Source organism: Vulpes lagopus, chromosome 1 (genome assembly GCF_018345385.1).
Source record: "Vulpes lagopus strain Blue_001 chromosome 1, ASM1834538v1, whole genome shotgun sequence".
Taxonomy (NCBI): Eukaryota; Metazoa; Chordata; class Mammalia; order Carnivora; family Canidae; genus Vulpes; species Vulpes lagopus.
The window spans coordinates 174884876-174907864 of record NC_054824.1 but is presented as its reverse complement, the minus strand read 5'-3'; the positions used below and the strand labels follow the sequence as shown (position 1 = coordinate 174907864).

Genomic DNA, 22989 nt, shown 5'->3' with positions numbered 1-22989 from the left:
ATTTGTGACTTGGCCTTTTCTCTGTTGATTCTCAAGTTGTCCACCACTGCCCCCTAACTGGCCCCCAGACCACCACAACATGCTCTCCTGATTATGGCACTATTGAACTTGCTGGTATATACGGTATCCTGTTTCACTCATGTACCTGTCTGTCTAGAGTAAATTTTGCTTTTATTCCTCAATTTCATCTCACTCATGATTATTGTCTTCTTTTGGAAGGCTCCTTTGCTTACCTGTACTGTCTGATTTACATATCTTTTGCTGTGTCTTTTCAATGTCTTGAACTTATTTGTCATAGCAATCATTTGTTTTTTTTTTTTTTTAAAGATTTTATTTATTTATTCATGAGAGAGAGGCAGAGATACAGGCAGAGGGAGAAGCAGGCTCCATGCAGGGAGCCTAACATGGGACTCTATCCCGGGACTCCAGGATCAGGCTGAAGGCGGCACTAAACTGCTGAGCCACCTGGGCTGCCCCATTCATTCATATTGTATGGTAGCTTTTGATATTATTTCTGTGCCTCCAGCAAACCTTTATATGCCTCACAAGCATTTTTCTTTTTTAAAAAATTAACATTTTTATTTTGGTACAGTATTTACAGACATTTGTTAGAAAAGATACTCTTAAGTACTGTGCTCAAGATACATGTCTTTGGAGAATCAGTCTCTTACATGTCAAACATCAGCTTAGTACCCGTATTTTATTTAATTCTGTATTTTGGTCTATAGAGTAGTGACTTGCAGATAACAAATACTCAATACATAAAATTGTTGAGAAAAATCAATGAATGAATGATACCTCCCTGCTCACATTATCTCAAAAAAGTGGAGACCATTTATTCTCATTGGCCTGCCTCTTCAGCATTTCTCTGCATGTCCCCCCCTCCGCCCCCGTTTCTGTTTCCTTATTTATTCATCTAGCAAATATTTATTGAGCTTCTGCCCATGTGCCACGTTTGGTATTAGCTAATACCGCCGGAGATACAATGGTGAACAAAACACACCTTATCTCTGCCCTCTCAGAGTTTACCATCCAGTGGGAAATATAAATAAACTGGCAGTTAAAACGCAGTGTGAAAAGTGCAGGAAGTCCACTAAGGTAATGTGAGAACATATGTGACGGCTACCTGTCCTGGGGCTCTCTGTAGGCTTCTTAGAATTGAAGAAGCAAAGCCAAGAGGAAGAAAAAGGACTTCGTTCACAGGAGTGTTCCAGGCTGCAGGAAGAGCAGTGTATCCATGGCTGTGGGAGTCTTCAAGAACATGTTTTTTTCTCTGGTTTCTTCAAGCCCTTTCAATTTTCCCTTCTTGCCCACCCCCATATTTTGTTCAATCTTCAACACTTGGCTGAAGCTTACCTACTCTTTAACTCTCTGCTCATCTTTTCTGTCTTTGAATTAAGCTCAGCATTCAGTTGTATGTTATTTTCACCTCTTTGACTTTTTTTTTTTTAAGATTTTATTTCTTTATTCATGAGACACACACAGAGAGAGAGAGGCAGAGACATAGGCAGAGGGAGAAGAGCAGGCTCCCTGTGAGGAACCTGATGTGGGACTCTATGCTACTGATGAAGTGTTGGAATATAGGTGAGGTCCGGAGCCAACCACCAAGAAAGAATTCTTGAGACATCTTTCGTGCAAAATGGTGGTTTTTATTAAAGCACAGGGACAGAACCCATGGGCAGGTAGAGCTGCTGCCCTGGGCCTGTGAGGGGTGGCTGATTATATACTTGGGAGTTGGGAGGGGTTTGAGGATAGTGTACTCTCTAAGGAATTTTGCAAGCAAGGTTTCCAGGACCTTGAGGGGCCTAGCTATTGTTGGGAAAAGGTCACTTATTACCATCTAATAAAACCTTGGTCATGAGACCCTTCAGATGTATATACAGCCTTCAGATGTGCTGGGGGGGATGATTGCCAACACTATCTTGGAGGCTCTATTCTATTCTATTCTATTCTATTCTATTCTATTCTATTCTATTCATTTTTTATTTAAAGATTCTACCCATTTTTTCATGAGAGACACACAGAGAGGCAGAGACATAGGCAGAGGGAGAAGCAGGCTCCATGCAGGGAGCTTGATGTGGGACTCGATCCTGGGACTCCAGGATCACACCCTGGGCCAAAGGCAGGCACCAAACCGCTGAGCCACCCAGGCGCCCCATCTTGGGGGCTTTAGAGATAAAGGACATTTCTAAAGGAATTTTTATATGTTTAAGTAGACTTATAGGATCCTGGGATCGGGCTAAGATTGCCTTCTGCCCTTAGCAAAGTATTAACATCGAGGCAGTTGAGTCCGTAGAGGATTGTCCCTGTGCCTTTCAAGGACTTGTCAATGTGCCTTGTCCTCAGCTAGGCTTCTGTTCCCCCCACAACCACCAGGGATCACACCCTGAGCCAAAGGCAGACCCCCAGACACTGAGCCACCCAGGTGCCCCTCACCTCTATGACTTTGGTTGCCTTAAATATATTGTTAACCTGACCTAGAGTGCAGGGACTATAACTTACTCCTCTGTTTTCTCTGATAATGCCTAACTACATACAATGTTGTCCATGCCCTAGGGATGTAGTAAATGCTTGCTGGATAGTGGTGAAGGGAACAAAGACAATCTATGTGCTTTAAGATTTCAAATGCTCTGTGAATCTGCACCTCAAAACATAGCACACCTGCAGGATCACAGAGGTTCTTTTGAGCTGAAAATGGCCAAAACATTCCTCTTGGTGCTCCACTCCCCCTTCCCTTCTCTGCCAGAGTACACTGTAGACTATTAGTAGGGTACTTTGTTGCAGTCCATGAAATTGTCAATTTGAGAATGAGTGTTGTGTCTTTGTATTTCATAGTGCTGTAAAATATTTTGGAAATTTTCAGAACATGGATACATTGTATTCTGATATTAAATAAATTTTCTTGGTCACATGAAAACACTGTTAAATTTTAATCAGTACTAGAAGTTCAGCTCCATCTGCTACAGAGGTACAAAGCTCATTTAAAACATTTAAAGGGACGTCTGGGTGGCTCAGTCAGAGCATCTGACTCTTGATTTTAGCTCAAGTCATGATCTCAGGGTCATGACTCAATGCTGGGCGTGGAGCCTGCTTAAGATTCTCTTTTTTCCTCTGTTCCCCACCGCTAGATATTTAAAAATAATAGCATTTAAAGCTTCCTTGTTCTGGAGGCATTTTCTTTTGAATTGGAATCAGGCTACTTTGACATTGGCGATTTAGTTGGATATGTATTCATTGACTTGAAGATGTCACCTCTGTGTCTGTTATCATCATAAGATAGGATTTATTAACTGTCTGAGTACATATTGCACTGATTCTGAACACTTTTGTGGAAACTATGTAGACATATTTGCTTTGTTAATTGCAATTTTCAAGGCCCATAAATTGATTTAGGTGTATTTATATACCCAGCATATCTGACAACAGAATGGAAATACTAACATAGAGTATGAATGAATATAGTTTATATTAGCACTAGAGTACTAGGTTTTTCTAACAAATGTAAATAAGAAGGATCTAAAGTAAAGCTAAATACAAGAGACTATATACTTTTAATTGAATTTTCATCTAAATTTAACAGTGTCAAGACATTATCCCAAGTGAACTTTAGAATTCAAACCAGAGAAATAGAATAAATGGTTTCATTATTGAATTGAATGGCATGAGCTGAACTTGGGCCCCCAAACCCAGAACTTCAGAGTTTTAACCTCTCTTTTGCATAATCTCTTTGTGGCCTTGGGCAGGTCGCTTTGCAAAAACAGAAAACAGACAGTCACAATGAGAATGACAAAGGTGTAGAGATCTAGCTTTTAAAGCATTTGGATCTGAGAAGAGCCTCCTAAGTGGATGTTTTTCCTAGCTCTTCAACATGTATGTTTTAAAGCCAATTTTTTCTTTTATATTCTGTCTTCTGCTATATTTATATCCAGTTTTCTTACAAAGACACATCATGTCCTTTGGAACCTGGTTTCCTGAAGTAATAGATGTGTAGGCCTGGGATTTAAAAAATTATACAAAGTAAAACTTTTTAATATATGTATATAAAAGATATTTTGTGATAACTTTATTGTTCACTAAATCATTAACCTCACATTCCTGGTAGAAGACATCTTTGAAGAATGGCTTACATTCATTGACATTTGGCTAATAGGAATGTAAAAGATTTTGAATTCATGTTTGTGGTTGGGATAATTACTCCCTGGATTATTTTCTAGAGAGTAGCATTTTGCATTGCTTTTGGGCAGGACCAGAGTTAGCTCTTTGCCTAAAGATGAATAATCCAGGGGTTTGGCTAAGTAACTTCTGATGGGAAATGGGGAAATATTTTTGAATCCTTTTTATCTTTTCTGATCTTGATAATAGTCTGTCAAAGAAAATAAGCTTTGCCAACCTTATTTCAGTGCCTCCTGAAGGAATGAAACCATGTAGAAATGAATGGCCTTTACATTTTGAGTAAATTACTTGTATTTACAAATCTGTTTCACTACTACCAAAAGTATGCTTATTTTCTTTTTCTAATATTATAATTAATAATATATTCATAACATCCTCAAAGATAAAGTTATTGTGGTAGTGTTTATTTTTCGCTATCACAGTGACAAACTATGATCCTTAAAAAAAAATCACCATGATTATTAATGAAGTTGTGAAATACACAAAGGTGTAAATTGAGTTCACATGGGGCATACACACACAATACAGTGTTGTATTAGGTTATGGAGACCAGAGATGGTTGCACTCAACAGATTAGGGTTATATTCAGTTTATTTTTATCTATTTATTTATTTTTAAAATCTTTTATATTCAGTTTAAATAGAGGGACAAATGGGCTTCATTATGACAGTTCTTATAGTACATAAATGCTTAATAATGCCCTAGTTCTAAATTAATTTATAACTAATTCCCTATGGAAGCTTTGAAGAATTTTTAAAAATCTGGATTAAGATTAGAATTATTATAAACCAAATGCATCTGTTGCCATTTTAAAGCCAAGAATTAAAAGATGCTTTTGGTATTATTTTTTAAAAAAATATTTTCTATATTGATTTTCTCCTAACTGCATTTAAAATACGGAAAAAACCCCAGAAACCCAGAAAGCAAAGATGACATACAGGAAAACTTCCTATTAGTCCATTTCTTTTAAGATTAATATATGCCAGTTATCCAGTATTGTGGTTGAATATAGCCAGGTTCTTGAGATTCTCTGTTTTTAATATTTTAAGAGATGCCACAATATTTTGTTTCCGTGTGAAGTACCGTGGCAGATAGAATCATTACCTTAAGTAAATGACATTTTTGAGTAGCCAGAAATCAGAGTTTTAAATTGCCATTTTGTAGATATTATTAAACTTCATCTCAAAAAGTACATTTCCTTGGGTAACATTTGGATTGTGGGAGGGTACCTAGAAAACCAACCTTTCAGGACAAAGTACCTTATTTTATGACTGCATTTAAAAAAATACCTTTATTATCATTCATAGGCTGATTAAAACACTTTAGATTTTATATTTAATTTTATTCATTGTTTGCTTATTTTGAATAGAATTATGGGTGACTTTAAATATGACCCCCCCTCCCTCTTAAGGGAAAAAATAATCACATTGACTTAATTTACTTAAGTAAATCCCATTAGAGGGAGTATTTCTTATGTTTTTTGTTCAGCCACTGGAGTCCCCTGTGACCTTGGGTAGGTATTCTAAGGGGTGACTGTTGGTTCATGATGTTCTGTATTTTCTGGTAGCTTGCCTGTTGCCTGCCTCTGGGTTCGTCATCCCCCTTATGCTGACTTAGGCAGTATTAGGCAGTCTCTTATCTTCAGGCTTTGATGCATATGTTCTGAAGGTGGCCACAGTGACTTTGGGTAGCAGCAGATGGTAAACCTTCAGGCTGCCACCGGCTATACTGGTGTTAAGTTGGAAAGTTAACGTTTGATGAAGAATCAGTAGTGCATATGAAAGAGCTTTCACTGCTGAAATATCTTTTAATTAAAAAATTAGCATACTAAAACCTTTGCAAATGTCTGGGCATTTAAAGAAATTTAAAATTAGTTGTTTTCTTATAGAGAAATTAGTTATTTACCAGCTAAGTTTGTATTGCTTGCATTTGCTAATGGCCTTCTTTTCTCCCTTTTCCTGCCCCAATTTGCCTGTAGTTAAGACAGAGTGTAGATAAACTGAAACAGGAGATGTTTTTAGGAGTTAAATGTGTTTCTATAAACACTTCAAGTATACTTTGAAATATGGTATTTTGGATTTTAATAGTGAGAAATGTGGATCTTCAGTACTATCTCCATACAATTCTAGTAAATTTGGTCTTTCATTTCCTACCTTTGAAGAGATTTCTAGGTTATATAGAGGCCTGAAGAACTCAGCCTGCCTCAAAAAGAGATTTCACTGTGTTCTGAGTTGGTGATTTTTTTTGACTTTTCCATTCATCCACAAAGCAATATCCTTTCTGGATTGTTCACTCACTTCATGATAATGTGCCATGTTGAAGGTTCTAGCACAAGTAAAACACTGGTAAGACTCTTAAGGATTTTTGTTGGTTTGTTTGTTTCCCTTAAATCCTAGGGGTACCTCTTATCCTTTGCTAAACATAGATCCTTGAGTGTAGTAAAATGAAAATACCCATTTAAACCTGACTCATAAGTATCCATGTCAAATCTTACTCTTTGTATTTGAATTCTCATCAGTGAAATACTTTTGTGAGCATATGGTCATCAAGAACAGATTGATTTAATGACATAACATGAGAGAAGTGCCTCTACACAGTCTGTTCATGCTGATGCTCTTGACACTGTAACTTCTTATGGACGAAAGCTGTAGTCTCAACATCTTTTGCTTTTGGAGTTGCAGGACAGTGGTACAGGGAACATTGTTAGCCTTCCAGTGTCAAAGAAGGAGAAAGTTAGGGCCCATTGAGGGGAATTGTTGGTATTAAAGGTCACCTAGTACTATTCCTTGTTTTCTGGTAGTTGAAATTTTATAAGAGGTCTCTCATGAGAATAAGGTATTGAAATAAATAAGAGTGGAAATACAGTTTGAATATTAAGCATACAAAATGAAATAGGTTTTTAGCAGTAAATATCAATAACTTGATTATCATCATATTGTATTGATGGGGGGGAAGCAGATTTAGAGCTCTGTGTTTGTTGCTTAAAACCATTTCTGCAGAAGAGTAACATTATAGCTCCTGTAATGCTGCCAAGATGAGTTCAGTTAAAAACTTAATAATGGGTGAGTTCGTTAACAGAGTACAGTGAATATATGAAATTCTGTTGAGAAAAACTGTCTAACTTGCAAAATTGGGCTTCTGTATTTTCTCTAGCTTATTATGTTGATCCCATTTTTTCTGTTATGTTTATTTATGTGTGAATTCCCAGTATAACTTACACAATTGAAGTTCATTCAAATTACATCTAGCAAACACGAATAGTACTGTGATGTCATTAAGGGAAAGGCTGTGCTTGTCTAATATGATTACCTCTGTAGACTTTTATTTTTAAACATTTTAAAAACTTTTATTAATTGTTGTGGAGGCCTGTGAAGTAACTGGCACCAAATTAGAGATAGATGTTCCCTCAAATTACTCATGTAATCTTTCTTTTTAAAGGAATTGGAGCAAAAGATATTTTTAGAGACTTATATATACTTTGAATATCGGCATTTAAATATGTCAAAAGTTTCAAAAGTGGCACTTAATCTTCGCCTGCCGGAAGGAAGTCTTTCCTCTTCCTCATAACGGTGGTAGTGTCTTGATAGTAGCATCTTCCCCTTTTCTCCAAATTTATTCTTCGTATTCTTAAAAAAAATCATTGGATGCCTTTGTTATATTTCCCCACCCCTCCTGTCTTCCCAAAAGTGGTACCTTGTTAAATATCAGGCCTTCCTTATTCTATCATTAGAAAAAAAAACAGACTTTCACCAGTTGGAGTTTTCCCTACCATCATTAGGAAAGAAGAGTGGGCAAGTCTCATTGTGCTGGTGGAATTGAAGAACAGATGAGGCTAATCCTTAAGGGATAAGTTGTCTGCTTATCCCCCCCACCCCCCCATTAGAGGCAGTCATTCTATATATTATTATGGGCAAAGATGGAATAATCTCTTCTGTTAGACCATATGCTAATAGAGTGCTGATAAGTGAATGTGAAAAATGAAAGGGAGAAATACATTAATTGTATTCTCTCAATAAGGTATGCTATCCAAGGTAATTATTTCATGACAGTTTTAGTTATAGTACTTGTTTTATCATGAAATAAAAGATGGTTTTAGGAGCCTTTTATTGGAAAGACAATTGTATCAAATTAGTACCAAATTAGATTTTTGTCTTTATAAAGGTGAGCAAACCCATGAGCAGTTTTTAAATTGATGTGTTCTAGTCCACAAATGAACAAATTCTGTTTGAGGGTTAAAGAAGCTATTATTTTGTCCTTTATGCTGACAGCTTCATTACAGATTAGCCTACTGTTGGCATTAAAAAAATGTTTGGCTCCTTATGATCTTTGTGCATGCAACTATAATATTAATGCAGTGCCATAGCACTGTTCATTAAGAAGTGACTTTAAATGAGGTTGAAGCGTGTAAATTTGGAAAGATACAGATGTTAAATGCAGTCGTTTCTCTTTGTATACAGCCGTATGGCTAATAATTTCCAAGTGGCTAAAGCTCTTGTTAGCAAGAGTGCTGGTGTGTTAAGAATGGCTCTATAAATAACTTTAAGAACTGAAGTTGAAGGTGCTTCTTTTAAAGACTATTGTTAACTAAACATTATTGCCAAACAGATGGAAAGCATTCACCAGCCTGATGTTTTTAGGTCTAATTATATTATCACCAGCCCTGTACGGCTCAGTTGAAGAGGTGTATCCAGAGGCCAATTTATAATCATTTAGCCAACACCTGTTTGGGAGAAATTGACAGTCAAAGGGCACATTTAAAAAAAAATCACATATGTTCTTGTGTTTATTGCCTCAATGTGAACGTTGTCTAGTTGCAAACAAACTTGGTAGGAGAAGAAAGTAAATGTAAACAGAGCAGTACTTCCCAGCCATGTTTATCGATCTTAATTTGGCCTTTTTATCTGATCCACTTCATGCTTCATGGCCAAGTAAGATCAGCAAAGAGATATCACTCATGATTTGTGTAGGTATATTCTGTTAGGACAATTAAGGGGTTTCTGGTAGGAAAAAGAAATTCTTTCCTTTGTACATGTTCCTTACCTTTTACCTAGTGAAATGTTTTCTATTTCATATATATGTATCTTATTTAAATAGGATTGGCATTCCGATGAGTGGCTTAAAACAGTCACAACTTGATATAAAAAAGAGGATTTAAGGAACACTACTTTTCTTCACAGATTCAACTGAGGTTCATTAAACCCTCCTTTTCGGAGAAAGGGCCAAAGTGCCTATTTTTGCACTTATATGTTAATTTAAATCTCAAGGTTCAAGTTCTTTGAATGTGTTTCCATGCTTTGGAGGTTCAACATTGGTGATGAGTATAGCTCAAAGGGAAATTATGGGGAGGATAGATCTAGTCCATCTGAAAATAGTTTGAACTTGATGATCTTATTAATTCTTTCATTTTAGTATTTTTTCTTCTTTTGGCATAGTTCTCTATTGAAAAATTTATATACGTTGTCTCCATTTTCTTATCACCCATTAACTCAGAGCAGTCTGGCTTTGCTTTCACCATTTCACAGCACAATGCAGTACTGAAAGTTACCAACAGTTTCCTAACTGTCTTTGGCAGTAATCGATTCTCAGTCCTTATTGTTTGTGGGTTCTCTTTGTTGTTTAGAATAGATGATTACTCTCATCTTATACATTCTCTTTCCCTGACACCTAAACCATTATATTTTCTGGTTTTCTTTGTACTTTTTTCCCTCCACTTTTAGTTGTTGTCTTATATACTGTAGATATCACAGCTATGTATAATTCTCAAATTCAGACATAAGTATAGTTTAGCGGTTACAGAGGAAGAACCTGGAGATAGACTGCTGGGGTTTAAATTTCATCTCTACTATTTTTTTTAGCTTTGTGAGCATGGACGGGTTAACCGTTTTGTGTTTATTTCCTCATCTGTAAAATTGGTTAATAAAAAATATACTTCTGAAGAATCATTTGACAAAATTCAGTATCCATTCATGATCAAAAAACTCTCAACATACTGGGTCTAGAGGGAAAATACCTCAACATAATAAAGATTGTATAGGACAAAAACCCAAAGCTACCCTCATACTTAATGGTAAAAAGCCAAAAGCTATTCCACTAAGGTCAGGAAAAAGACAAGGATGTCCACTCTTTTTTTTTTTTTTTAAAGATTTTATTTATTCATGAGACACACACACACACACACACACACACACACACACACAGAGGCAGGGACACAGGCAGAGGGAGAAGCAGGCTCCATGCAGGGAGCCCGGCGTGGGACTTGATCCCAGGTCTTCGGGATCACGCCCTGGACCGAAGGCAGCGCTAAACCGCTGAGCCACCTGGGCTGCCCAAGGGTGTCCACTCTTACCATTTTAATTCAACATAGTAGTAGATGGCCATAGCAATCAGACAAGAAAAAAAAATAAAAGGCATCAAAATTGGTAGAGTAAGTAAACATCACTGTTTGCAGATGACATGATATTATATATAAGAAATGCTAACAACTCCACCAAGAAACTATTAGAACTAATCAATTCAGTAAAGTTGCAGTAAAATGAATATATAGAAATATGTTGTGTTTCTATTCACTAATAACTAGCAGAAAGAGAAATTAAGAAAATAATCCTGTTTATAGTTGCATTAAAAAGCATCATAAAATACCTGGGGATAAATTTAACCAAAGAAGTGAAAGACATGTATTCTGGAAACTATAAGACACTGATGAAAGAAATCGAAGATGACATAAAATAAATGGAAAGATAGATAACACCCAGCCTGCAGATTACAATAATTAATATTAAAATTTCTATACTACCCAAAGAAATCTATAGTTTCAATTCAGTCCTTATGAAAATACCAATAGTATATTTCACAGGACTAGAACAAATAATTATAAAGTACATATGGACTCCCAGAGGACCCTGAATAATCAAAGCAATCTTGAGAAAGAAGAATAAGACTGGAGGTATCACAATCCCAGGTTTCAAGCTATATACTACAAAGCTGTAATAATCAAAATGGTGCTGTACTGGCACAAGGAATAGACAATAGAACAATGGATCAATAGAACACAATAGAGAGCCCAGAAATAAGACCATGTTTATATGGTCTATGAATTTATGACAAGTGGCAAAATTCTGCAGTGGGGAAAAGAAAGTCTCTTTAATAAATGCTGTTGGGAAAACTGGACAATTGCATGCAAAAGAATGAAACTGGACCACTTTTTTACGCCATACATGAAAACTAAACTAGTCAACTAGAGTGGACTAAAGACCCTAAATATAAGACCTGAAACCATAAAACTCATAAAAGAAAACATAGGTAATAAGTTTTTGGACATCAGCCTTAGCAATATATTTTTGGAACTGTCTCCTCAGGCAAGAGAAACAAAAGTAAAAATAAACAAATGAGACAACATCAAACTAAAAATTTTGTGCACAGAGAAGGAGACCATGAATAAAATGAAAAGGCAGCCTACTGAATAGAAGAAGATGTTTGCAAATGATATATCTGATAAGGGGTTAGTATCCAAAATATATAAAGAACTCCTACAACTCAACACCAAAAAAAAAAAAAAAAAATCTGATTAAGAAATGGGAGAGGATCTGAATAGACATTTTCCCCAAGAAGACAGGTGGCCAACAGACATAAGAAAACATGCTCAACAGCTCTTATCATTATGAAAATGCAAATCAAAACTACAGGGAAGTATCACCTCATACCAGTCAGAATGGCTAATATCCAGAAGATAAGAAATAACAAGTGTTGGTGAGGATGTGGAGAAAAGGGAATACTCATGTACTGTTGTGGGAATGTAAATTGGTACATCTGTGGAAAACAGCATGGAGGCTTCTCAAAATATTAAAAATAGAAATGCTATACAATTCAGTAATTACATTGCTGGGTATTTACTTGAAGGAAGTGGAAACACTAATTCGAAGAGATTACCTGCACCCCATATGTTTGCTGCAACCTTACTGTGATAGCCAAGATATGGAAGCAACCTAAGTGTCTGTATAGTTGAATGGATAAAGATGTGGTACATGTACTCAATGGAATATTACTTAGCCACCAAAAAGGATGAAATCTTGCAATTCGTGATAACATGGATGGATTGATCTAGAGAATATTATGCTAATTAAAATAAATCAGACAGAGAAAGACAAATACCATTTACTTGTATGTAGAATCTAAAAACAAACAAATTAATAACAGAATCCTAATTATAGAGATGCAAACTTGTTGCTAGAGAAGAGGTGTGATTGGTGGGGGGGTATGGGTGAAATCGGTGAAGGGAATTAAGACATACAGACTTCCAGTTATAAAATAAATTATAGAAATATAAAGGGCAGCATAGGGAATAAGGCCAGTAATATTGTAATAACTTTGTATGGTGATGGATGGTAACTACACTTATTGTGGTATTTCATAATGTATATGATTGTTGAGTCACTATGTTGTGTATCTGAAACTAATATAATATTGTGTCAACTATATTTTAATTAAAAAAAAAAGCCAGTCACAAAGGAAAAAAATATTTGCCAATAATCATTGGATTGTTGAACACGTTATATGATTTAATTCTTTGGAACCCAGCATTAGTACCTGGTTTAAAGTAAGCACTTCACTGGAGGTACAGTCCCATATTTTTCACTGTTTCTTGATGGAGAATGCTCAAATATAAATCTTTAGTCCTGACTTATTTTCTAAGCTCTATTTGCATATTGCCAGTCATCTTCTAAACATTTATAACTGAATTTGTTCACATGTGTTTATGAACATTTACTGTGGCAGAGGGATGTGTTATATGTTGGAGGAAATATAGTTTCTGCCCTGTATTAGTTTTCTATTGCTGTCATAACAAATTACCACAAACTTAGCATCCTAAAACAACTCTATTATGCCAAAGTTCCTTGGTTTTTGTTTTGTTTTGTTAGATTTTATTTAAATTCAAGTTAGCATATAGTGTATTATTAGTTTCAGGGGTAGATTTAGTGATTCATCAGTTGCATATAACACTCAGTTCTTATTACATCAAGTATCGTCCTTAACGCCCATCACCCAGTTATCCTATCCTCCCATCCCCTCAGGCAACCCTTAGTTTGTTCCCTATTGTCAAGAGTCTCTTATGGTTTGCCTCCCTCTGTTTTTGAGTTGTTTTATTTTTTCTTCCCTTTCCCTAGGTTCATCAGTTTTGTTTTTTAAATTACACATCTGAGTAAAATCATATGATATTTTTGTCTTTCTCTGTGTCAAAGTTCTTTGGACCAGAGGTCTGACATGGGTCGCAGTGGGCTAGAATCAACGTGCTGGTAGGGCTGTGTTCCTTACTGGAGGCAGTGGGGAAAAATCCACGTCCAGGTTCATTCAGGTTGTAGGTTGAATTCTTTTCTTTGCAGTTGTTGGACTGAACTCTTCCTTACTGGCTATCAGCAAAGACTGGGCTTTGCTTCTAGAAGCTGTCTGCTCCTTCTTATTCTTCCTGTGAGCTCCCAGAGGCCTGTCTCCAGTGCTGACATGTGGGCATCTATAGCTTAGTGCCAGCAACCGTGTATCCCTCTCATACTTCAAATCTCTCTGATTTCCCTTTCTGCCATATCATTTCTGTGTTTCCACTTCTGGCCAGAGATAGTTCTCTGCTTTTCAGGGTTCATGGGATTTGATTGAGCCCACTCAGATAATCCAAGATAATCTGTTTTAAGGTCTGTACCTTAATTACATCTGCAAACTCCTTTTTGCCAGGAACACAACATATTCATAGGTTCTGGAGATTAAGGTATGAATATCCTTGGCGACCATTATTCTGCCTACAATATGCCCATAAAAAACTTGAAATCTGGTTGGGAAATAGATAAGTGAACAAATAAATCGAAGGGGTTGGTTCTATATATAGTGGAAGAACAAAGAACGGAGAGAATCATTGTTACCTGAGTGGAATACAGAAGGATGAGAATTTGTTTGATAAAGTGGGGGTGGGGGGTGAGGGGTGGTGGTGGGTGGTGGTGGCACATGTGAAGAATAAGCAATAACAGCAATAGCAATAATAGTAACAAGTGGCTATCCCAAGCACTTTTATAAGACGACTTCACTGAAATTCTCACAAATGGTAGATTCTGTTATCTGCCATTATAGCATCTGCAGATGAAGTTTTAATGTTTTCTTATTTATTGTTTGTTTGTTTATTATTTATTTATTTATTTATTTTTGTTTTCACTTTTAGAGTAGAAAGGGTAAAATTATATGGGGTAGTTGAGAGAATTAACAAGGCAAAAGCATAGCACATAGTAAACACTTAGTACAATGTAGGCAAAGAGAGGAGAGGGTGGATAGGAGAAATACTTAGGTAGTGGAGGCCAGTGGAGTGGTCACTGGCTATGAAGGTAGGGGACAAGGATCTTCATAGGGACCAAGGGAGCTTTCTGGTGGGGTGGTGGTGTTACAGTGACAGTGGTGTTACGCAGTACCACAGGAAGAGAAACAGGGTCTGGTTTTATTTCTAGTGGGGACAGGGCTTGGGAAGAGGAAGGGGCAAGTTCAGAAGGTATCTGTGAGAATATTCAATGGAATTTAAGTGGAGACCTACGTAGTGTAGGTGAGACACTCGTAAGAGAGTTCAAAGAGGAAGTGTTCACCATCACTTCAAATTCATCATGTCTAACATGGAATTTATTATCTTCTCCTTAGGCCGGTCTTGCATCTCCTGACCATTCTTTCATTTTCCCAAACTTGACATCTTTTTTTCATCCTTGACTCTCAGCTCTCTGGAAGGGGAACCCAAAGCCCTGTTTACAGTGTTTACAGGTCTCTGTGATATAAATACTCCGAACCCATTTCAGGTAGTGGCTGCTTTTGTGCTACTAGGCTGGAGATGAAGAGCTCCAGAGGAAACTGTGTGGGCCCGCAAAGTCTAAAATCTTTACTGTTTGGATCTTTATAGAAAAAGTTTGTTAGCCTCTGCTTAGAGTCTCTAAAATAATAAAATAGTAACATGGTAGAATAAATATCTATCTCTAGTCATTCTATCCATCAAGATGGGTGGGGGGGAGAGGGGAATTTGAGGGGGTGATGTATGAGATCATGTATGGTCTTGAGGTGATTTTTTTGGACTTAGGTTTTTATTTTTATTTTTTTCTGAATGAGAGGAGTGATATGATGTAACTTACGTTTTTAAAAGAAAACACTGCCTGCTATTTAGAGAATAAGCCATAGAGCAGCAAATAAGGAAACAGAGAAATCTGTTGGGACGCCATTGTTATAATCCAGGTAAATCTTTGGATCAGGATAATAGCTATGCAAGTGAGTTCATGTTTTGGATACATTTTGAACAAAGAGCTGACAGGATTTACTGATGGAAAAAGAGAAACTAGGATGAGTCTTGGATGGAGAAATAGTACCAAAAGGGGGTCTTAAGTTGGAGCCTGAGTTACTGAGATCACATTATACCATGTTGCTACATAAAGGGGTATTAAGAAGAAAATTGAGACTTCAGCAATGCTTGTGATTTTTAAAAATTTCTTCTTAACCATGTATGTTCCATGAGGAAAATTTCTCTGTGTAAAATAATTTTTCCTTTTAAGCAATATTTTTTAAAACAAGTCTAGGAAAACATAGAAATGTTTCTAAAATATGGGATTTTTAGAAAAAGAAACTATAATAAAACCTACTTTAGGTAAGACTGTTTTAATGCTGTGATTTGGTGGCTTAAAAAAAAAAAACCTGTTTGGAAATTAACAGTTTTGATGGAATCAGTTCTAACACTCCCCCCCCCTCAACACTTGATGGGATGAGCACTGGGTGTTACTCTATATGTTGGCAAATTGAACAATAAAAATAAATTAAAAAAATAAATTAATAAATGAAAAAAATACTTTCCCCCCTCAACCCTTAAAGTATAGTTTCAAAAAGTTACAAGTTAGTGTTTCATTGTACTGTGAATAAATTATTACTCATGTTTTTTATGTAGGTTTTACTTGTAATGGATACAAGGACAGAACAGACATTCATTTTAAAAGTAAGTAGAATTTGTATGTTTAATGAATTTATGCTTCTGAAAGAGAAAGTATTTAATATTCCTGGGTCTTTGGATGTTCTCTTATGTTTGTGGTAGTCTATATTTATTTTACTCTCTATTCTTTATCACAGTTGATAAATATGTTATAGCATACATGTAAAAAGTTTTAGGTTATAGAGTATGGAAATGATAATTTGGATAAATTGAAGACTCATTTCCTGCTGTTATATAGTGAGTACTTTTAAACACATCTCTAATGCATTTTGTATAGTTTGTGAAGACTGTACATAATTGTACTTTTGATTATGATTACAGCCCGAAAGAGCTAAAATTTTGCCTTACAGTATCTGTTTCAGGTATTACACTCAGGGGAGAGTGTAATCTACATCCCTGGTCCCCTTTTTTATCTATACCCAATTCTTTTTCTCCGTATAACTCAATTTATAACTAAATGAACGAGGAAAGAAAAAGTCCTTGATTTTGTAATTTCAAATTGAAATGGATTGTGATAGTATATATTCTAAAATATTCTAATTTAATCATTTCTATAGCATCTAGAATTAATTTCAGATTAGTTTAACATTTCTTTTTCAGCTACTTTTTCTTTTACTGGCAGTATGGTAGTATGTCACATTGACATAGACTGAAACAAATTTCTTTCTGTGTATACTTTATCACTGGCATTTACCCACATTTTTAAACCAGGGTATGATACCAGGCACTGCATACACCTTGTTACTTTGGAGAAGGCTTAAAGTAATCTTTATATTTTTTTGTCATAAAATTTTCAAATCGCCTGTTTAATCCAGGAATACCTTTTGTATCTCAGAAATTTGAATGATCTCAATGTCTACTGCTTTAAAGATATATATATATACACATATATCTGTATATATGTGTATATATATATCTGTATATGTATATATATATAAAATAAAACTTAAGAAAAGGTCATAGAGAAATAACTGTGTGTCATCCTGATGACTTAGTTTGAGAGCATCTCTAATAAAAACACTGACCCACGTAATTGATTTTAATGGCAGCTTTGTGGCATCTTCCGTTCTCTGGATTCACGCCAGATGCCATCAGCAGAGCCTCCAGGGACTGAGGGGCATAGAGCAGCAGATGAGTGGTTTCTCTGAAGCCCAGAGTAACTCGGATAGATTAGTTTGGTTGATAAACACAGAGCACAGCAGGCTCCAAAGGCAACTGAGGGTACAACTGACCTTTTTGTTCTCTGTCAGGGTCTAAGGAAAAGCAGTGAATACAGCAGGAACAGAAAGACCATCATCCCCCGCTGCGTGCCCAACATGGTGTGTCTGCACAAGTACATCGTTTCTGAGGAGTCCGTATTTCTTGTGCTGCAGCACGCGGAAGGTTAGTTTGTGGTTTAAATTGTTTACAGAGCAAAGAATGTCATCTCCTTAGCTTTTCAGTGTCTATAATGTCCTTTTTACTTCTGTCATTGCATGGGCAGATAAAACATACGAAACACATGTAAGAAACTGTTTCCTCATACCTCCGCACTCTTTGAGTTGTGAGGGAAAATGAAAACCCAGGTGAACAGCAGATTTCATTTGAACTACAGTAACATTCTTAGATATACATAACTACTTTATTTTCTCCCAGAGTTGAGCTACTGTGATGAGCACTTTAAGGTGAATGTGTGCTAAAAGAGCTAGGTTTTATTTTTGGGATTTTTATTTTGTTCTCTTGTTCTCTACTAAAAGGATACATTAATGTTAGATGACAAAAATAAAAAGCATCCCCTGAAGAATTAATTAATTACCTCCTTTTTTAGAATGCATGGGTATTTGCTTAACATTTGACATTACCTAGTTATTCTGATCTGGGTTTTTACGAATACAGCCATTGGCATCACATATGGGTACAAAGCAGAGGCATGGTGCTCTGCCTTCAAACTATTTATGAAATTTCAGCTCATGGTAGAGGGAACAGGTGGCAAAAAAATACTATGTTTTGATTTGTTTTTGCCCTTTAACACCTGAATTTAAATAAATAGTCTTTTATTTAGAACGACTGAATACAGCATATGAATATAAATCCACATAATAAAATATTGCCTTTTGGCCTTAGGAGGTGTTTTTAAAATAGTAAAAAAAAAAATCTAAATTATTTTCCATGTTTCATGAAGGTGTTATTTTTATTTTTACATTACTGAGAATAAAGAACTGTTGTGTTTTACTAATAGGCATGACATTTGAATTTAATGCATTTTCCCGGGAAAATGAGTCATTGCTTTGTGGAATGAGGTCTTTTTTATGATAACTAATGCAAGATTTTTGACGGGGGCAATAAACTATTAATATTGTTTATTATGAAGTACAGCACAAGATAACTACAGATGGAGGGAAGACCTCCATATGTAGTACTTAATAGGAAATTCAGAAGGGGCTCCATGGTCTCTCAGGTATTAAGAGAGTTAATTGCGTGTGTGAATTGGATAACTAATTCACCTTTGTTCAGACATTATAGACAGCTTTTATCTGAGGATACCAGTGCATTACAGACATTATTGAATTAGAGGTCATGTCATCTGATAGCGAAATACAGCCACCTCTGGTGTGGAACAAAATAACTTGCGTAGTAATAATCCATAATAATTTAGAACAAGGTCAGTAGGATGAATGTAATTATAGTCAATATTCTATTACCCAGTGTGGATTATTCATGTTGGAGATTATCTGTGGCAAATTTTCGATTCTAGTTTGCTTCTATTTGCAGCTTCTTCTTGCTCTTTCTCTTCCTTCTCCAGAACACACTTCAGTTTTTCTTTTGCCACCTTATCACTTTCTCTTATACTCCTTAAAGCTGCTATTTCAACTGATTTTACTTTAATACTGACAAAATCTTTATAATCTGTTTGAAAGCCAAATGTCTGTGGCTTTCCTCTATTTTAGATTATCTTCACCAAGCTTCTTTTTCTTTATTATTGGCCACATCTGACTTTGAATGGCTGCATGATACTGAATTTGTCCCGGATTATATAAACTTGCCAGGAAAGGATCTCTTTTTGACTGTTGATTTGAGGTGTCTATTGCTTAATTTTAAGCAATATTGCTTAATTTTAAGAAGATTTTATAACATAAAGTTATTAAATTATAGTGCAAGTAGGGACTGTAGATACATTAAATATCCAGCAAATTTATTGAGCATGTATTATGTACTAGACTGTCTCTTAGATGAGCAAGGCAGGAAAAGAGCTTGCCCGTTTGAAACTTACATTCTTCTGAAGAGTCAAACAGAAAACCAAAAAGTATGATAATATTGGCTAATAATGAGGACTATGCTGGTCTCTAACACAGTGAGCTTTAAAAAAGAACAAGGTGGGACACTTTAGGTAGTCAAAGAAGCCTGTTCTACAAAGGTGACATATAAGAGGAATTTTGAATGACAAAAGAAGTAACCATTTGGATGTAAACAGGAAGCACATCCTAGGTACAGGAATCAGTGTAAGAAATCAAAGGTAAAAACAATATCTGATGAAAAGAAAGGAGGCCATTTGGTTGAAGTGTAGTAGGTCAGGGCAATCCTGATATATGAGGCTACAGGGGAAATAGGTAGGGGTTTTGTACTGCAGGGTAAGGACTTTGGCTTTTATTCAAGTGTATTGGGAAACCATTGGATATCTAAAGCAGTGGCAAGATCTGATTTACATTTTAAAAAGATCACTCTGGCTATTCTATAGGAAATGGAATATAAACAGGCAAGGAATAGTAAACAAGCAGGAATTGTCTAGAGATGATGGTGGCATGGCTCGCTGGGGTTAGAGCTGCTATGCTTTAAGAGTAGACTCATTGGGACCTGCGATGGATTCTGGGTTAGGGAGAAAAGAATCTAGGCAAACTTTTTGGCTTTAGCTTGGGCAATCAGGTTAACTGTTTGATGGGCAGTGTGCTATCTTTTACATGTTAGTGGTGTTTGTTACCTCTGTGAATTAGAAGGTTGTGGATATATCATAAACACATTGCTTTCATATGTATAAATAGCTATTCCTGAAAAAATAAGTGTTGAACAATTGTTTTCTCTAATATGAATGCTTGAATATTTATGATTTGTGGCTTTAGCTCCCTTCTGCTTACAGGACTGTTCAAGATTCACGTAAGTCTCTTGGACTCATTTTCTTTCCATTTTTAATTCATTTAGTCAGAAATATATTGGTGCTTAGTAGGATGCAGGTTTAGTTCTAATGCAGCAGTGAACAAAACTGATGAGGACTTTGCCTATGTGAAGTTTATTACACTGAGAGGCAGAACAGACAATAAGCAAATACATAAGTAAATATATGTCAGATGGAGATAAATTTTATGGCGAAAATTTAAATAAAAGAAGGGAAAAGGGAATGCAAAAGGATGATGTGGGGGTTACTATTTTATCTAGAGTGGTCACCTTATTAAGTAAGGGACTTTGGCCACTGACCTGAAGGAAGTGGTGGGGGGGGTGGCATTGTGGCTGTGTGAGGGAAGGCCATCTCAGCAAGAGAGAACAAATAGGCTTGGAACCAAGAGTATACTTGGGGTATAAGAAACAGCAAGGTTACCTGGCTAGAGCAGGATGGGAAGAGCTTAGAGAGGTGTGGAATGCAGTGAGATCCTCTGATCCTCTGTGGTATTAATACACCATTTTAAGAACTTGATTTTTTTTTTTTTTTTGGAGAGAGAGAGAGAGCATGAGCAGGGATGGGGGGCAGAAGGAGAGGGAGAGAGAATCTTAAACAAGCTCCATGCCCAGAGTGGAGCCCAGTGTGGGGCTCGATCTCACAACCCTGAGATCATGACCTGAGCTGATATTAAGAATTGGACCCTTAACTGACTGAGTCACCCAGGTGCCCCAAGAACTTGATTTTTTATTCTGAATAGATGGGAAGTCGTTGAGGGATATTGAATAGAGGAGTGATATTGAACAGAGGCCTCTCTATGGAAAATGTAGTCTAGGAGGGCAAAGGCGAAAGCAGGGAGACCAATTTTGGAAGTTTTCACAGCAATCCAGGTGAAAATAATTGTGGCTTGCACAAAGCGTTGATGGTAGAGGTCATGAGAAATGGTTATTAGATTAGATATTTGAATTTATTTTGAAGATGGAACTAACATGATTCTGCTTTATACACCTGCGAGGTTTTTGGCTCACAGAATTGAAAGAATGGAGTTCCCCTTTACTAAGGTGCAGAAAGCTATGGGAGGGGTGGATTTAGAGGGAAAAAATCAGGGGTCAGTTTCGGACTTGGAAGTTTGAGATGCTACTGAAATGTCCAGGTGATGTTGAGTAGGCAGTTGGATATACCAAACAGAATTTTAGGGGAGGGATTGAAATGTTTATTGTTCCTCTTAATGAATTCCTTATTTTAACTCTGGAGAAGAAAAGGTGAGAAAATAATTGTATTCAGTCAAGACCATGTGTGTTATTAAAACCTTAAGTTCCTAAACTTAGGGATTATGACATTTTCATCATCTGTAACCCAGCATTTAGCAGCATACTTCATACATAGAAGGTGCTCAGTGTATAACTGCTGAATACGGAGTAGGTCAGAGAAAAGGTGAAATGCCTAGATTAGAAGGAAATGACTGGAAAAGCCTGCAAATGTGGATACACCAAATAGGTGGGGAATGAGAATGGGCTTGGCCTCAAATTACTTAGGGACCCAGAGGGTGAAATGATTCTCTTTTTATTAACTAATTCTTTTTAAAAAAATTATGAAACAACTATATAAAGCAATACATTTGAATTATATATAGAAGTATATAAAGTAAATATAAAACTTCTCCCTTTCTTGTCATTTAATGTCCAGTTCTGCTCTCTAGAAATAGGGAGAAATTTTCCAACGTGTATAAACATATACTACTGACCTGTCTGGTTAAAATAAAATGGATGTTACATGTTGTTCTATGGCTTGTTTTCTTCCTCCATCTTAACAATGTGCCTTGGACAACTTTCCTTATCAGTATGTATAGGTCTGCATTAAGAGAGATCACTATAGGGATTAAAAACAAGGATTCTGGAGTCAGACTGTGTTAGTTTGTGTGACCTTGAGCAAGGTATTTAACATTTTTGTGCCTCCATTTCCTTATCTGTAAAATAAGGGTGATAATTACCTGCCTCATACAGTTGATGTGAGGATTAAGTAGTTGATATATGGAAAGCACTTAGAATAGTGCCTGGCATATGGTAAACACTATGTAAATATTTGCAAATATTGCTGTTGTTTTTTTGAATAAAGAATATTTGGTTGTACAGATACCATAACTTATTTAACTACTCCCTTATTAATTAGTGCTTAAATTGTTTCTTGTACTTTTACTGTATATCTTTGTGTATTTTTGCTTTCTTTTTTAAGAATTTTATAGCATGAGTTTTTTGACATAGAATTGCTGGTTCAAAAAATAATTTTGGTCATTGTATTCCAGCAATATTTTTCAAATATATAAAAGTCAAATCCTAATTCTGGTCAAACAAATTTAACAGATATTCTTTGTGGTCTTTCAGAAAACCAATTAATTAAAATTTAATGAGAGAATTTTTATTAAACTTTATGAATTGCTAATTTCATAGCTTAAAATAGCTAATATTTCCAAATTTTATATGCTTTATGCGGCTTAGAAAGATGTCATTCATATTTATAAAGAGTTAAAAATTGTAAATACATTAGGTAGATACATTATATTTTCAGATTTAGCAATAATGAGCTTTTTTTAAGGATAATGTTTTTAATGTTATAATAATAATGTGTAATTGTGTAAGCTTATCTATTAGGCCTGATATTAATTCTATAGAAAGTAAAACACACTCAGCTTTTGTGAGTGAGAAATTTC

The 22989-nt window shown here is 35.9% G+C and overlaps 1 protein-coding gene across 8 annotated transcripts in view; it reads left to right on the top strand.

The window, feature by feature from the left end:
• The window catches only part of RPS6KC1 (ribosomal protein S6 kinase C1), a 180399-nt gene that overhangs the window by 121175 nt on the left and 36235 nt on the right, over positions 1-22989 (top strand). For all 8 annotated transcript variants that reach the window (XM_041757097.1, XM_041757086.1, XM_041757136.1 and 5 more), the window contains 2 exons: positions 16115-16162; positions 17407-17539. In XM_041757097.1, coding sequence (XP_041613031.1) covers positions 16115-16162; positions 17407-17539 — 181 coding nt within the window. The remainder of the gene's footprint in view (positions 1-16114; positions 16163-17406; positions 17540-22989) is intronic.